Source organism: Limulus polyphemus, unplaced genomic scaffold (assembly GCF_000517525.1).
Source record: "Limulus polyphemus unplaced genomic scaffold, Limulus_polyphemus-2.1.2 Scaffold3296, whole genome shotgun sequence".
NCBI classification, from domain to species: domain Eukaryota; kingdom Metazoa; phylum Arthropoda; class Merostomata; order Xiphosura; family Limulidae; genus Limulus; species Limulus polyphemus.
In genome coordinates, this window is record NW_013668906.1 from 51959 (window position 1) to 70409 (window position 18451).

At 35.4% G+C, this 18451-nt stretch overlaps 1 protein-coding gene across 1 annotated transcript in view; it reads left to right on the forward strand.

The window, feature by feature from the left end:
• LOC106469091 (mitochondrial tRNA-specific 2-thiouridylase 1-like) overlaps nucleotides 1–15306 on the forward strand; it is a 25749-nt gene extending 10443 nt beyond the window's left edge. Inside the window, exons 4-7 of the mRNA XM_022397501.1 lie at nucleotides 8744–8928; nucleotides 11650–11822; nucleotides 12039–12159; nucleotides 15176–15306. Of these exons, the coding sequence (XP_022253209.1) occupies nucleotides 8744–8928; nucleotides 11650–11822; nucleotides 12039–12159; nucleotides 15176–15306 (610 nt within the window). The remainder of the gene's footprint in view (nucleotides 1–8743; nucleotides 8929–11649; nucleotides 11823–12038; nucleotides 12160–15175) is intronic.
• The last annotated feature ends 3145 nt before the right edge of the window (nucleotides 15307–18451 follow it).

Genomic DNA, 18451 nt, shown 5'->3' on the forward strand with positions numbered 1-18451 from the left:
TTATATGTGATCATTGTGCTAACTCTTTCATCAAAATTATATATAACACACACACACAGATAATTTAGTGAGTGTTGCATAGTTATAAACCATTGACTCTTTCTATACATACTATAACTCTGAATTTACTAAGTGTATCTTCAGGAAAATGTGGCAAGCTTTTAATAAGCACTAAAGATAAACATTAAGTCTTTTGTATACAAAATAGCAGTTTTTTGATAAAGTGTTTTTACTAAATATTTGTCTGTGAATTTATAAAGCCTTTACTGAGTCAGTCTGAGTGAAAAGTGATTTTTATGCTGAGGATAATAATATTTATTTTCATCTTAATGTTTCATATTTCATTTGCATAACCTCTAGAAAAGTGGTTCCTAAATATGGGATCGCAGCAGGCTCTGGCAGGGTTGTGAGTTTTGTGGACAAAATCATATGTAGCAAACACAGTTGAATGGACTGGTTAAAATACATTTTCTAACAGATATAATCATGCATATTTAGAATGTCTGGAATGGGTTGAAAATAAAAAATGTTTGGAAGCCACTGCTCTAGACCCTCCTAAATGAATAACAAAAGTTTTTTTCTGATGAAATATCTTAGCTCTACTCACGAATAGCTTTTCTGGATTTATACTGCCCTTTATATGCACAAATTTTTGCTTTTGCCACTAGCCTTAATACTTGCAGCAACCTTCCACCAATAGAAGTGAGACACAACTCCCATTGTCACTAGCTCCCTCTCTTCTATGCAACCTGTAATCACTTCTCGTTTGGCAGTCTTACTGCTATGACTTGTTTTTGTTTATGTTTTCCTACTGATTGTTTTCATTCAATAGTTCAGTTGAATATCATTGAAGGCCTTGTATTTTTTTCCAGGTTTTTTTAAATCACTGTTTTGGAATTGTGATTGGAGCTTCAATTCTCCTTTTTCCTATACAAATCCACTCATCATGATTTTGCAATTCCATATTGCAACTACCACCTGCTACTGTGATTACTACAGCTGATCTTCCTGCCATTCAGTGGTGTCAAGGCAAGCTTTATTGGCTCAGGAAGTAACAGCTTTGGTTTGAAGGGAGTTGGTTACCTTTATGCAATCTTCTGTGTCTTCTGATGATTGTCCTCTCCTACCATGTGCAGGTATGCCTGAACATGGAGATGAGGATTTGGGCAGCCTGTTTCCTTCTCCTACCTCATGCCTCACAGTCGTGTTTCATTCAGGGAAAGTACCCAGACCTCCTTCCCCCTTTGTTGGCTTAATCAATCAGGTATGTTATAACTTTTCCTTGTTTCCTATGATTTCTCACCTGCCCTACTCAGTTAAGGGTTGGTAGAACAGCATCTAGTGTTTCCTCCCTCACTGGATATTGGGGCTCAGATGGGTTCCAGCTCTATTCGTGAGTCACTATGCAATGTGACCCACTGCATATTCTGGATGAACATGCTTTGGCATATCTTTGTTCTCTGTTTCCCTACTTCGACTTGCAGTGATTTGAGTTGCTTGTCCCTTTGTAGGGTTCGGACACCAGTAATTTCGGTTTTCATGGATTCAGTTCGGAATTTTCAATTTTCCACTCTGGCATGCCTCTACTCTTCCACCCTTTCCATGCACATGTGGCTCCTCTGTTATTGGGACCTGTTGGGTCAGGTGTGTTTGACTCCCTCCAGCTTCTGTGATTTGCGAATGACTTCTTTTCTGCACCAGGAGGTTTTGGGAGACATTTCTGACTTTTTTGTACACCAGAGTTGAATCTGTACTGTTGCATACCTCTCTTTTCTCCCACCCCTTACTGAACTTGTTTCTGTGTCTCACACTTCTCTTTCCTCTCCTTTACTTGTTTTGGCCACTCATATTCCTGAGGTTTGCTGTCAGTTCTTGGGACACTGTACTAGGGCAACAAATGGTCTTGATGACTACGTTGTGGGTTCAAGTCATGTGGGGGCCAGGCTCCTCTACTTTGCTCACATATGGAGGTTCTGAGGGTTGTCTCAGAGAGTCTAGGTATCATTTTTCGATTATTCTTCTCTGTTGTCTTAGCATCTAGTTTCCTTCTCTTCTCCTCAAGATCTCATATCCAGCCTGTGGCTTTCGGAGGCACTTCGGGACATGCTTTGCAAGGGTGCCATTGTATGGGGGGATTCCTCTCATCTGGGTTTTTATTTACAAGAAGACTGGGAACTGACACCCTGTCATTGATCTTTTGGCTTGGAACTGCTTCTTGGTCCTCTTACATTTTCTCATAGAGTCATACTTAACCCTTCATTGAGCTTTCACTCCTGATCTGCACATGATGAAGATCGATTTGTTAGATGTGTACCTAGATGCGTGTTTTGGTTCCGAGATCTTCTGTTCAGACTCGCCTGGACTCCTTATGTTTATTGTCAGGTGGTCTGGGTGCTTACTCATCTTCATTCCTGGGGCCTTAGTTTCCACCATTAAATAGATGGCTGGCTACTTCTAACTTCCTCACAGGTCAACTCTACCCTTTATACTCAGTTTCTCCTAAGAAAAGTGGCTTGGAATGGTTGGTTGTTGAAGGTGGAGAAGTCATTCCTCACCCCCACACAATTCCCTACTCATTCAAGCCCAAACTTTCCCCTCGGTTGAGGGCTATAGAGCTTCTAATTTGCAGCCTCTTCTCCTTCTCCTACTGCATGAGGGGTTCTCTTTCTTTTGGGGTTGTGAGGTTCTTTGGAAGCCCTCATCCCTCTTGGTCATACCCACATGTGTCACCTTCATTGGGTTTTGTTGGACCAGTGGATCCTTATTTGGGATCCCTTGGACACCCCTTCCTTACAGACCGACTTCACCTGGTGGTTCGATCTAAACAATACCACTATGGGTGTTCCTCCTCCTCATTTGGTATGTCACCTCTTTCCGGATGCCTCTCTTTCAGATTGGAGTGCCTTCCTGGACTCTCGAGTGGTCTTGGGTCAGTGGACTCTTATCGGAGACCTCTCTCCATATCAACCTCTTGGAGCTCATCGCTGTTTATCGGGCTTTGGTTTACTTCCTTCCAGCCTTTCAAAATTGGTCGGTGATGGTGCATTCCAACAACTTGACTGTGGTCTTGTTCTTCTCCAAGCAAGGAGGCTTGGTCAAAAGACCTCTGTTTTCAGACACTGAACTTCCTGTATTGGGCCCAAGGACATCCTATTCAATTGATAACCTGTCATATTCTGGGTGCCCTGAATCTCTTTGCGAATCGCTTATCTCGTCCCAATAGGATTTTCTATATCGAGTGGTCACTGGGCCCACTGGTATGTTGGTGGTTCTGTTCCCACTGAGTTGTTCCATGTCTGGATTCCTTTGCCACTTATCTCAATTCCCAGGTCCTTTGGTTTTGGTCTCCTGTTCCACAATGATTGTTTGGAGCAGTAGATGCACTCAGTCAAGCTTGGATGAGCCTCGACCTGTATGCCTACCCTTCCATTTGTCTGCTTTCCCATTATCTTTTCCATCATCCAGACCTCTCTGTGTTGTTTTTTCAACCAAGTTTCATTTTATATGATATGCCTATGTCTTCCTTTCACCTATTTTGTTTCATTCACTTGGCCTCATCCATCCCCCCTTGCTCTGCCACTCTCCCAGATTGGATCCTCATTGTTGTCCTCCATGCCTTTACCCTTCCTCCATTTGAGCCTTTGTCAACCTATTCCTTCTCTCACCTCTCCTTACATACCCTTTTCTTCCTGTTTGCAGGCAGGTGTTGTCAATCAGACGTGTTTGCTATTGATGTCCACCACACCATATTTTACTTTTCTAACATGATCCTTTTCTTTATTCATTCTTTCCTACCCAAAACTTCAGCTACTGTTTTTATTAGTCTATTGTTCTCTTTATAAATTCACCTTCTTACTGTTTTTTATTAATCTATTTATCTCTTCACCTTCACATCCATCTCCCTTCCTTCCATATCACACCTTTATGACCATTCTGACCCTGCTTGCCTCCTCTGTCTGGTCAGGGCTTCCCACTGTTTCATGGTGTGCACCACTTCTTTTCATGGTTCCTGTTTGTTTGTAATTTCGAATGCATCCCAGTTCCATGACCTTTCTCCTATTCCCCTTATGGCTTGGATTTGCTAGCTTCTTTGCCTTATTTATTTTTCCCCTCTCACCAGATGTTTATAATATTTTCTGTGTCTCTTCATGTCAAATCTGTCACCTTACCATGTCCTGGACTGCTCATTTTCATTATCTGTTGGAGGACATCATTTGTACCAGTATGTGGACTCCTACTCATAGCATCACTATCTTCACCACCTGGTTATTTCCTGTTCTAAAGATTTTCAGCTTCCTTCCATCACCATTTTTTGTTCAATGTCTATGAGTGGGTAAGTGCACCCTTTTTTCTACCTTTTCTTTGCAGGGCCCCTTTTTTTATGTCTTAGGATCCCATTTTGTGGTGAGTGTTGCTTGACCATGTATACTTATTCTTAAATGCACCCACTGTTGAAATGGGGTGTTCTACAAGACTACTTGTAGGTATTTCTTGCAGTATTTTGCTTTATAAAGATGTTTGCCTCCTGATCGTACACTCATGGACTAACATAAGTAAAGCAAATGGGATTGTTGCCTATTCCTGATGACCCATGTATTGTAGGTCACTTGATTGGTCTGCTTTTCAAAATAAGATCACAGTCACCCATTGTGCTGTCTCCAGTGTAGCGTTCCTCTAGACTGTTCAGTGCTCTGTTTCCCCCTTCCTATAGTGGAGTATGAGAGTCCTTTCCACTTACCAGTTACTAGCTGTTGGAGTGGTGGATGATGAAGGCTTCCTTCTTAGTGTGTTAATTCCCACTCAGTTGAGAGTAGGGTGGTGTTGTTCTGCCGATGTAGATGCTGTTGAAACTCATTCTACTTTGGACCTGATGTGCAATTCCAGTTGTTAGGTGTTGGATGATGCATTCCACCAACATGCAGTTTGCCCCTTCAACTGAAGCACCCTCCTTCCTATTGTCCCCAAATGTTGGTGCCCAGTGGATATGGTGATGAGTGGAACTGGATATATACACATGATGATGTGGATCCTTGTTACAGAGGCTCATCTTCCCTTCCAGTTCCCATATCCAAGGTGAAAGGTGGAGGACCCTCTTCATACTGTGAGCCAGATATTTCTATCATGGTTGGACTGGTGTTGGTTGAGTTGATATCCCTTTTATGGTCCAACATGCCCTAGTCACTCTACACCTGGGGTCCATTAATTTCACACAAGTGTTTGGCTGGGTACCCTCCTCCTACTGTGGACTGGATAATACATTCCCAATGCTGCCTTGTGATGGACTGGAAATGCACCACCTCTTTGCTGTCCACCTTCCTACTGCCCCTTGGATGTTAGTTCACAGTGGATATGGTGATGGTTGTTTTGGATGTGCACACATGAGTGGAGGGTCCCTCCTGCGATTTTACCCTTATTGCAAAACATTTTCACATGGACGAAAAGAATACCTGGCTCAGAAGTGGTGTAGTTTCCCACAGTGGTGTTGCATTCTGTCTATTTCCACACCTCATGGTCTTCCTTTGGACACTTTCTAAAGGGGGATTGTCTTTTCACCACTCCCTCTGCTAACTCAATGTTGGATTATAGCTATTTGTAAGAAGAGGTAAGATATCATATTGGAAGGTAACATTTTCCTACACTGAAATTGTATTTCTGATAGTTACTTACCTCCGCTCACATTTCCCACCCACCCAACCTTCCCACTTCTGGTGTAGATTTTTTATTTACTGCCTTATCTCAAAAATAATTATAGGTTGCACAGAAGAGAGGGCACTAGTGACGATAGGAGTTGTATCACACACCTATTGGTGGGTGGTTGCTGCATGGTCATTTGCATGATAGCGTGCAGATGTTTCACATGAGGGTAAAGTAAATGGGAGTATCAAGGAGGACAGTATAAGTCGAGAAAAGCTATTTGGGAAAAGAGGTAAGTATCTATAAGAAATACATTTTCAATGGAGGAAAATGTTAACTTTTGGGTAACACTTTATATTTTATTTCTTATTTTCTTTATCCTAACACTAACTGTTGAGAAATTCTTAATGTACAGTGAAAAGAAGAGTTTAAAAATACAAAATACAATCAATAATACATTTTTTTTTCTAGAGTGACTGCAGATTGTAACAGACATCACATTTATTTATTCTACCATATTCAGTTTCTAACCTTTCCAAACCTCCTTTATTAATCTTATGGTTTTATTAGTGTACTTTGTTCTCTGCATGAAAAGGAATAAATCACATGGGAATGTTCTAGTTACCGCTTAGGGTAAACAATTAATCAGTTTACTGTCAGATGCTAACCATGAGAGTTTTCTAGCTTCCTCATCAAATTATATAAAATTATATTTTACTTATCTTGTTACCTGACCTAGGAACTTCCTAATTTTTACAGATTGAGTTAATTTTTAAAAAAGATACGAAAAAGAATAAATAAAACTATGCATAAAAAATAAGAAGAAATTTAGTACTTTATGTATTGAAACCATTTGCACTCGGATGCTAGGCTTCAGTAACCCATCATTTTTTCCCACTGTGTTGGTTGTCCAAAAATAATTCATAAAAAATATGTATTTTAAGACACAAAAATATATCAAGCACTAGAACAGAATGTCCCAAAACTACTGTAATTTACCTGGCTCTCTAATTAAACCATAAATAGATTAAAAAAATTCCATTACTGTGAAGAGCAATGGCTTTACTCAACACACACCAAACTTTTTAAGCAAGTTAAAATCTTTGACTACCAAAGCTAAAAAAAATTGACATTAAGATTCATGTACATTAAAATATATTATTTCTATTGATTACAAACATGTCTATCAGACAAGTAGGCATGAGTGAATAATAATGAGGTATGAGGGCATTCCCTAGTGGGTTTAACAAATTTATTGATATCTCAGCAAATCAAGAAGGAAGGAAGTCCAAATTTTATAGTCTTCTTTGTCACTATGTTATTGGTTTGGTGCTACAGAAACTGTATTGTTGAAGTTATAAAATCTGAAATGGAGAATTCAAAGGGCAGACATATCATGTGACACAGAAGAGTGAAGGTTGAGAATTATAACATCTCCCGCTGAAGATAGATGGATGTTACGTTTTCACCCCTGTGTGTGTGTGTCAACAAGATTTTTGTGAAACTGGTTGAATGGAGTTAGATGAAAGTTGGTATACGTTTGAACTCTGTTAATATGGGAACTGATTTTTCACACTATTTTTGCTCTATATCTCAGTCAAAAATGATTGGATTTTGATGAAACTTGGTGGACGTATGTAGAATATTATTCCTTATTGTCCTGCCAAAAACGGTTTGTGTCCATTAATAATGACAGACATATGGACACATTTTCGTACTTTTTTGAGAGCGAAATATGATCAATACTGCGTGGCAGAGGTATGCACTCTACTAAGTGCCTCTCTAGTTTTAAATGTTTAAAAGATTTACTTACATATGAATATTAATCCAAATATTATATATGTAATATTAATATGATTTACCTTTTCTTTAGCAAAGAGATTGGGATATGGTACCATACCTTTAGCCATGGAAAATTTAATAATTTTTTTAAAAATTATAGGAAAAACTGCAGTTTTTGGCAACGTTCTTGGAATTTTACATAAAATGTATTTCATAATGAGTCTTATGAAAATCGTTTTGATATTTATTATTTTGTGAAAAACAAAACAGTGAATTTTTCCAAAGTATCTCGGATGAAAAGGAATTAAATCAACTTAACCATAAAAAATACCATTTATGTAGAAGCAAAATTATAAAAAAGTGTAAAATAGAGATAATGGTCTAAGCAAATAATGTTTGACAAGTTTGTAATCATATTTATTGACATCTGTCTGAAATGCATATTAGTATTTGATTTGATTTTTACATTCATGTTTTGATTGAAATTTAAAAAATAAGGAATACTTTTATGCAAAGATGAATCATATAACATTAAAATCATCAATATTAACTACTCATATATTTATATGTTATATAAATTTTGGAATTTTATATTATGCCATCACATATTCTAATTTGTTGCATGGTATTGAATCAAGAAGCAAAATTTTGCTGCCATGTGAAAAAAGTAATTTCTGTCCCTATTTTTTAGTAAGTTTCCAGAAAATAAACCAAAATTTAGAATATGTTAAATATTTGGTCAATGGTTGTAAAGGGTAGAGCACACTAACAAAAACAAGTAAGTAAAAGGTAGGCAAACAATGATTTATAAGCATAAAGAAGAGTTTTGTTGACGATGGAACAGAATATTGGTCTTTCTCATCTTTCTACCTACTATTATATTAGCATAATGTGTTTCCTTACTCAAGTAAATAACAAATAAATGTTTATGTGAGTGTATGATTGATATTGAACCTAGTGATGATAGAAAGTTTTAACTCATGTTATTTGGTTAATAAAAAACTTTGTTGAGAAAAGTATTTAAAAAAATGGGCAGGAATTTTACTGTTTCTGAATTTCAGTAATTTTTTCTCAAGTATTAACAAGAATTTTAAGATGAATTTATGAATGTATCTTATCACTCATATCTATGTGGTTGTGTTATATCACTATAATTTATAGAAATATTTTTAGAAGTAAAAATAATAACTCAAGTTTTGAATGTGGGACAGAAGTAATATATGTAAAAAAAACAACATTATTACAAAAAAAGTGTGCTTTGAATGGGATAAGATTTCATGGTGCTGTTGCTTAATATTAACTTTGTATTATTGTCTTGTAATTCCAGTGATCTCATTGAGGATTACCAGAATGGTCTTACTCCTAATCCTGACATTTTGTGTAACAAATCAATAAAGTTTAATATTTTCTATGATTATGCCACTGAGAACCTTGGTGCTGATGCAATTGCAACAGGACATTATGCAAGAACATCATTTGGTGAAGACTTGGAGTATTATCAAGAAAATAAAAGTAAGCACGACTGTCTTAAAGATTGTACCATAATTTTCTGAATGTAAGATGCTCCCAAATATAATATGCACTCTAATCTTCACAAACAAAGAGTCAAGTTTGCCTTATCACCACAAATAATATGCACTAAGGTTTGTGCAATACTGCAGTCAAAGTAGCCCTTTGATAAGAAGAATGTTAGAATGTTTATATAATCCCCAGTTGCATGTTTGCTGTAGTGCTTGGTATCTTTACAATCTCAGCCAGCAAATAAACATTGTCAAAATGTTAGGGTATCTATAAAATTGCCAATTTAAGTAAGTTTGTCTTAGCGCTTGTTATCTTTGTAAATATACATTGTTGAAAACCCATTTACAGTCAGTGTTCATTAGTCATGGTTCTCTGCAACTCTGGTTGGACTGGTGTTGGTTGAGCTTGATCTCCCATTTATGGTCCAACATGCCCAAGTCACTCTACACCTGGGGTCCCTTAATTTCACACAAGTGTGTGGCTAGGTACCCTCCTCCTACTGCAGACTAGATGATACATTCCCAATGCTGCCTGGTGATAAACTGGAGAGGCACCCACACTTTTCTGTCTATCTTCCTACCATCCCCCAGATGTCTTGGTTCTTGGCAAATATGGTGATGGTTGTGTTGGATTTGCACACATGGGGTAGAGTCCCTCCTGTGATTCTGCCCTTATTGTGACACATTTTCACGTGGGCAACGAGTACATTTACCTCAAAAGTGGTGTGGTCTCCCACGGGAGTGTTGCCATCTGATTATTTGCACACCCCATAGTCTTCCCTTGGGCACTTTCTAAAGAGGGATCATTTTCTCACGAGACCCTCTACCAAGTTTGTGGGATTCTAGCTATTTGCAAGAAGAGGTAAGACATCATATCGGAAGGTAACATTTTCCTACACTGCAATTATATTTCTGATAGATACTTACCTCCCCTCACATTTCCTACCCGAACTCTCCACTGCTGGTTTGGATTTTCTGTGTACTGCCCAAACTTAAACTGATTACGGGCTACATGGAACAGAGGGAATGAATGAAAACAGAAGTTGTGTCACACTCCTATTGATGGAGGGTTGTTGCATGATAACATGTAAATGTCTCATTTGAATACATGTGAGAGTATCAAGGTTAGTGGTGAGCATAAATTTGTGCATATAGAGGGCACCATCTTTCAGAAATACATTTTCAGTGTAGGAAAATGTTAACTTTAATCCATTCGAGAAATACATATGAGATTGTTTGTAAGTTTTTGTTAAATATGTGCCTTTTCTAATCATTTATATTTTACATTAATTACTTAATTCTTTAAACCTTTGAAACATGGCAGGAATATTTGAGGCAGATTCCATACACTTAATGTTACAAATGTTTAGGATTATATCTTTCCTTTCCCAAGGTCATTTTTTACTGTACATGTAAGTGTTTGTTTGTAGTTAAGCTCAAAGCTACACAGTGGGCTACCTGAGCTGAGCATACCAATGGTGTCGAAACCTTGTTACTAGCATTATAAGTCTGCAGACTTTTTGCTGTATCTTCGGGAGGCATGCGAGATTTCTTGAGATGCAAACGGTGCTTATTAGCTTGTTAAAATGAATCTTTTTTGTGCGTGATTTGAAAAGTGTAAGAATGAGTTTCCTAAGTTCAAGCACCCATCATGATTATGGTATTTTAATTTCTTTTTAACATTAATTTCAGACATGGGATGTTAACAAAACTTTTAGAGTCATTTGTCAGCCAAAATCTATCCTGATAAGATTCCATAGGTACCATTTTCTGTATACTATCTTCCAAGCTACAGATATCTTTATATATTTATCTGTATTTCACATTTTAAAAAATTTGGAATATGATTTGGGAGACAATCTTATAATTAACGCAGATTATCAAAAAATTGAATTCCAGCCAGTAGTTCTAGGATTCCACAAATCATGTGTTAGCATGGGAACAACTATTTCTGTCATACTTTAGAAGCTTAAAAGTTGCAACCGGTGCCCGAAGATCTTTTTCATTATCCACCTAATTAAGACGATTTGTATTTGCATTATGTATATAACTTTGTAGTATGATAACTCATGTATATAACCTTACACTTATCATAATTAAATGCCATCTTATATGTTTTACCTAATTAAGAAACTAATGTGGATCTCTCTGTAAAATCACAGCAAACTTAACCAATTCCCCAATGATGCTCTTATCAACATGATTAATGTAAATGAGAAACACAAACAAACCCAGCATAGCTTTCTGAGGCACATCAATAAATATATTAGAAAAAGAAACCAAGAAAGCTCAATATATTCAGTTTTGGTGATGTTACTAAAATTGTTACATTAACCAATGAAACATGTTATGGACTGATGCATTGTAAGTCAGTCAATGAAGTGATAGGAAAGACGAGTGACTAGTGTATTTCTTAATTACTACATTAACCAATGAAACATGTTATGGACTGATGCATTGTAAGTCAGTCAATGAAGTGATAGGAAAGACGAGTGATTAGTGTATTTCTTAATTACTACATTAACCAATGAAACATGTTATGGACTGATGCATTGTAAGTCAGTCAATGAAGTGATAGGAAAGACGAGTGACTAGTGTATTTCTTAATTACTACATTAACCAATGAAACATGTTATGGACTGATGCATTGTAAGTCAGTCAATGAAGTGATAGGAAAGAAGAGTGACTAGTGTATTTCATTTGCTTTTTATAGGGGTACGTTTGTTGAAAGCTGTTGATGGTGGAAAGGACCAGACTTTCTTTTTATCACAGGTTCCTCAGAAAAGCCTCCAGAGGACACTTTTTCCACTGGGAGGAATAACGAAGAATTCAGTGAAGAAAATAGCTCTTCATGCTGGTCTGAATTATATTGCAAAGAAAAAGGAGGTAGGAATACTATTTCATTGTTGTTTACAAGGTGCAGAAACTTGTCTCTGATTACATAATGGTGGTTTCTCAAATGGAAAACTGAATGACATTTTCTAGTAGTTTTTATTCCCATTTTTATGTACAAGTATTGAATGTTACACTATTATCTTTCCGAATGTTTGTGTGGAATTGGTTCTGTGTAATTTTGTTTTTATATCTTTTTCATTTTGATAGAGTACAGGAATATGCTTTATAGGAAAGAGGAACTTTCAAGATTTTATTAAAGACTATGTCAAACCCAAACCTGGTAACTTTGTTGACGTTGAGACTGGCGAGGTTGTCGGCACACATGCAGGTAGTGATATTGTAATTTTCCATTCTCTATAGAACATTGTATTTTGTGTTATTACATACATATCTAAAAATATTAAGTTATAGTCTTGGAACCGATGAGTATCATGCAGTTGATTCTGAACCTCTTATGTGTCTTTGTTATTTGAATGCTTTTAACATATAGAGGTGTAGTTGAAATAGCCTCTAATTTCACCTTTTCATAATCAGTATAGAATACATCTTTATTCAGGTATATTAAGGTAATTTTTCTAAATTTCCATGTATTTTAGAACATATTTATGTAAACTGGATGTTGAAAGATCATGCTAATCCTTTAACACTTTAAGAATGGTTGTGGTTCATTGGACTAAGCCCATTTCTGCCAAGCTATAAATACCTTATTTTGTGTTTACTATGTATATGTTCATGAAATTTGGCAAGTTTTCAGTAAAATCTAAATCATTTTATACAAAAAAAATCAAAAATTTTAATAAAGTATTTTTACTAAAGATTTATCTACAATTGCATGAAGCCTTTTCTGAGAAGGTCTGAGAGAAAGGTGATTTTCATGCAAGAGTGAAGATACTTTTTCATCTCTCAGTTTTATAATTTAATTTTCGTAACCTGTAGAACTCCCCGAATTATAATTTTTTCTTATTTCCTCTACCTTAACATTAACTGTAGCAAAATCTTCAATGTACAGTGAAATGAAAAGTTGAAAAATATGAAAACCAGTGCAAAATACAATTTTTTCTTTACACTGATTGGTCATAAATAAACTTTTAATTTAGAGTCTCAACTGCTAAAATTTCCACTTTTTCCAGTCACATTATTCTTTTTCATTATTACAATTCACAATGAATTCTGAAGTTCATGTTATCACTTCTTTCTCAGGCCTCAGGTGCAGGCAACCCGATGGTAGAATTATCTACATTTATCCGCTAGAAAGGCCAGCCTCTGTGTTCGGACCTTGCCCCTGTTCCTCCGGAACAGGCTGAACCTGTTCAGACTGACATGGACTTAAATCGTCTATTTCTGCCTCCTGATTTTGCCGTACCTTCCCATCCCCCGCCTGAGAAATCAGTTAGGCCTAATGTGGTCTTTTTGGATTTGTTTCTTGGGTATGTGACATTTTATCCCTTTTTCCTATTTCTTTTGAGCCACATCTTTACTTACTACATAACCAATCTTCCCATACCTTTTTGGTTTTTCCTCCCTCCCCTGATAGTTGGCTTCATGCTGTTCAATTTGCCTCGCAATTATGCGATGGAATTAGTATTCTTCACCTCCTGCAGGCTTCAGATCAGTTTGCACTTTCATACAATTGTACTCACTATTCCTTTTTTGGACTAACAGCTGTTAATTCCATATTGCCTGTTTGGGGGCAGCTCCTGAATCATCTGTCAGTCTGATCAATGACCAGTATTCTCACCTGCATCTTACAACTTTTTTATGGTTTCTTTCTTCTCTACACCTCCTCTCTGAGGCTCTCCACAGAAATCCAGAGGGGTTTTCTGGGGATACCCTTTATCTTCTTTCTTCCACACTAGCTCATTTGTCGTCTTTGGCTCTTGCTTTGCATACGTGGTTTCTCTATTGTTGAGACCTTCTAGGTAGTGATGCAAAGTTGGCTCAGGTCTGTTTACCATCGACTTATTTTCAGGACTTATGTATGGCTCCATTTCTATGGTGATACATTTTTGACACAATCCCGGAAACACTAGAGACAAGGGTGGCATCGGTCCAAAAACAATCTACCCTTACCAATATTGTTGCATGTTTGTCTCAGTCAGAGCCCCATATGCCACCTATTACCATTTCCCATCCTTCCCCTTCCCAACCCTTACCTGTCCCTTCTTCTCAGGGTGCCTCTTCTCATCTTTTTTTTTTGACGACGTACCTCATATTGCCAACAGTACCGGTGACTATCCAGTTGGTTCTAGTCCAATTGGAGCTTGACCTGCCGATTTTCTTCATGTTTGTAATAGATGATTTTTTTAAGTGACAGCATTTTTATACATGAGTTTTTTTTTATCATCTTCACCAAATAAAATTAAATCATCAACAAATCAGATAAACATTGTGAGTATAGCATGTGACTGCAAAATATTTTGAGGATTCAAATTCTTATTTATTGAATATTATTTTTATGTATATCCTATTCAAACCATCATAAATAATTTGGATAACTAGCTACTTGAATTACAATTACAACATGTTTTACATAAAATAATATAACATGTTTTCATTACTTAATTATCAATTTATTTGATTAACACAAGATTTATAGGGAATTACTGCATACTTAAGAAAAAAAAGACAACTGCATGGTCGTTTCTAGTCAACACTAGTGAGTTGCCAAGTAAGAAATGTCCAGATAACCTTTAAAACATTGTGGCAAGATTTTCTTGTTGACATAACAACTTCCAAATGTTATCATTTGAAAGAAAGGATAATTTGAAATTACTTTAAACAAAAATCTAGCTGAAAATGGTATATTAACATCATGTTAGAATAATGCAGATGCTCTAAAATGTTTATTGCTTGCACATACCTAATTTTGTTTTTGTTTTTTTATTGATAACCATCACAGGGGAACTGTACCATGTTGTCAGGAGCACTTTACTGTTTGAATGCAACTGATTAACCCCTCAAACCTGACTGGACACTGCCAGTGTCTGGCCAAAAATCCCAATTTCCCCATTGGACAGTGACAGTATCCAATAACATTTATGTCCCTTTGGCTGAAAACTAATCCAAACCATGTTATTATCCACCTTTTATAAACAGACTAGAAGTTATATAAGGTATGGTAATAATTATTAGGACATCATGAAAATAATTGCAGCAGAATGCACAAACAATTATGGGTTTGAAGAGTAAAAATTCAGACAGTACAGCTTCAAGTGGCAGAATGAAAAACATTTAGGAGTAAACAAAATAAATACCGTGAATTACTAGAATTTATAAAGTTTCTTTTCCAAATTTTTTTTTATATGTATTTTTTCGATGATATAACTTAAGTATTTTTTTACTAGGAATTCATTTTTGGACAATGGGACAAAGATGTCATATACCAGGTCTACACACTGCATATTTTGTGGCTGATAAAGATATGAAAACACAGGATATTTTAGTGGCAAGTCTTCTTTATGGAATCTTTCTGTAAAGTCATAACAGATTCATTATTAACTCAAAAATTCTTTCTTGTACCATTGAATATATGTAAGTGCTTTAAAAGCTGCTGAATTTTTAACACTTGTACTTTAAACTTGTTTACACTGTGTAATGCAGTAATACGTTTTGAGTGGTTGAATATCTGTTATCCATGTTTATGGCTAATTTTCATTTCTGTGTTTTAAGAACAGAAGAAGACACTAAAGAGTAACATTTTCCCTTTTAAAGAAATAATATTTTAGTGAGATAGCTGAATCTTCAAACTGGATGTGTACATGGCATTTTTTAGTACTATCACCTGCACAAAAGTCAGGTTTAATGATCCAGTAATTAACCAAAAAATCTATTAATTACTAAAATTAATTTTTACCTCTGCATTGCATTGTGTTTTATTATATTGATGTCTAGTAAATTTTTAATACTTTATTTATGCTTGAATTACATAATTTTATTCTAGAATGTGCTTAACAAAATCTGCAGCCTTGTAATAATATGTATGTGTTTATAAACATTTGTTGAAGTACTCAAATAAGGTAAATACTTTATGGAATAAAAGGGCACAAATACTTAAGCCTAAAAATAAATCTGATCTGGCATTAGGAATCACATTCTCTTGAAAATACTCAACTTTAAGGTTAAGATCTTATGAGTTTGAAATCTAGGGCTCAAATTTACAGAATTTAGAGTAGAGTAGCCTAAATGTAATTCAGCTCAAAATGGACTGAACAAATCTAACTTAGTTTCTGATTAAAAAGCCAGCTAATGATATCCAGAGATCTGTATTGCATATTGCCATAGACACTTTGCCCTGTATTGGAAGTTCTGTGTCACATATTGCCATAGACATCTTATCCTGTATTGAAAGATCTGTAACACATATTTCCATATACATTTTGCCCTGTATTGGAAGTTCTGTATCACATATTGCCATAGACATCTTGCCCCATATTGGAAATTCTGTACCATGTACTGTCACAGACATCTTATCCTGTATTGAAAGATCTGTACCACATATTGCCATATACATTTTGCCCTGTATTGGAAGTTCTGTATCACATACTGCCATAGACATCTTATCCTGTATTGAAAGATCTGTACCACATACTGTCATAGACATCTTATCCTGTATTGAAAGATCTGTAACACATATTTCCATATACATTTTGCCCTGTATTGGAAGTTCTGTATCACATATTGCCATAGACATCTTATCCTGTTTTGAAAGATCTGTACCACATATTGCCCCAGACATCTTGTCCTGTATTGGAAGATCTGTACCACATATTGTCACAGACATTTTGCCTGTAATGATAGTACTGTAGCAGATATTGCCACAGATATATTTCTCTGTATTGGAAGTTCTGTATAGTGTATTTTACAGACATCTTATCCTTGTATTGAAAGTTCTGTATCACATAATGCCATTGACATCTTATCCTGTATTAAAAGTTTGTATCATATATTGCCACTGACATTTTGCTCTGTATTGGAAGTTCTGTATCACATACTGTTGCAAGTAAGAAATTGATAACTAGAGATCATTCAGTTAACAGGAATATATCATAAAATAATGTACATAGGATTGCGTAATCATGTTGATATTTTTATATCTGTTAAATGCAACTATAATTTAATAAATATCTTTTTATAGAGCTTATGATATTGCCAGAAACCATCATTATTTTCATAAGAAATAAAACATATAAACCAATGTGTATATGATTGTATAGTCATGTTGATAGTTTTAGACCAGGTTAAATGCAAGTATAATTTGGTATCTTTTTTTATGGAGCTTATGATATTGTTAGTAACTATCATTGTTTTCATGAACAGAAAGTGTGAAAAATGTGTTATAGATTTTAAAAAGTTTTTAAATGAAGTGTACACCCCTCATAAGGGAATTTTAATGTGCTCAATCTGTCATTTTATGTCAGTCTTCCTTTATTATATAAAGAGAGTTAATGTGCTAAGAAATAAGATCAAAAATATCTTGAAATCAAGCATCAATAATTTCAGTGTGAGTGGCTTCAAAGTAATTATTTAGAATTGAAAACTTTTTAAAGATGAAGGACAGAATTAATAAACTTCAACACTTGTGCTTTATTTATATTTTTGCTCTCGATGTGCACCAGATTATATTGGATGAACCATGTATTGTTTAGAGCAGTGTATAAAAGAGCATTTACAGCCTAGTGCTGGTAGTTTTTCAAATATCTGAACATCTAGATCAGGAGTGTGATGGAACTATTGATAAGAAGGACTCTATCATAATATAGATTCCAACAACGAACATGATTTTCATATGACAGACACTCTTGCATTTAAATGAATAATAAAACCAGTATTGGTTGTTATTAATAGTTACACTTAAGACTGTTTATTATACTTATATGTAAATACAGTAAATGTAAAGGGAGGTCACAAGGTCATACTAGTTATTAACATAAAACTGTTGTTGGCCTATTTATGAAATATATGAATTATTCATTGGTCTTTGAGTTAAGAAACTCATGTAGGCATTTTACAATTTCTCTATAGTTTGATTACCTAGAGGGGAGGGGAAGACAAATTTGAATTTATGTAATCAATAAACTATAGTTATGTGCCAGTAATAATGGAATCAATATCTGAAAAAGTGAAATCAGAATGTAAATATTAATCAATAATGATATTATTATTGCTCTACCAAATTTTAACTGAACAACCAACATTTTAACCTTAAAACATTAATCATAATTTAGCATAAAAGTTGACTATAGAACTTTTACAGTTATACTGAACAGGATATAGAAACTCCCAAGTAAAAACTGCAAACACATTTAATTAAATTTATAACTAATATTGCCGGAAGGGGAAGAATGCTACAACTGTAAGTTGGCAAATAATATTTAATTTTATTCACACATAACATTAAAAATTTAGTTAAATATTAAATTGAGATATTTTGTTAATGCTAATCATGTATGCAGTTGTAGTGTAACATAAAGTAGTGATTGGTGGTATTATTGCTAATCATGTATGCAGTTGTAGTGTAACATAAAGTAGTGATTGGTGGTAGTTATTGCTAATCATGTATGCAGTTGTAGTGTAACATAAAGTAGTGATTGGTGGTATTATTGCTAATCATGTATGCAGTT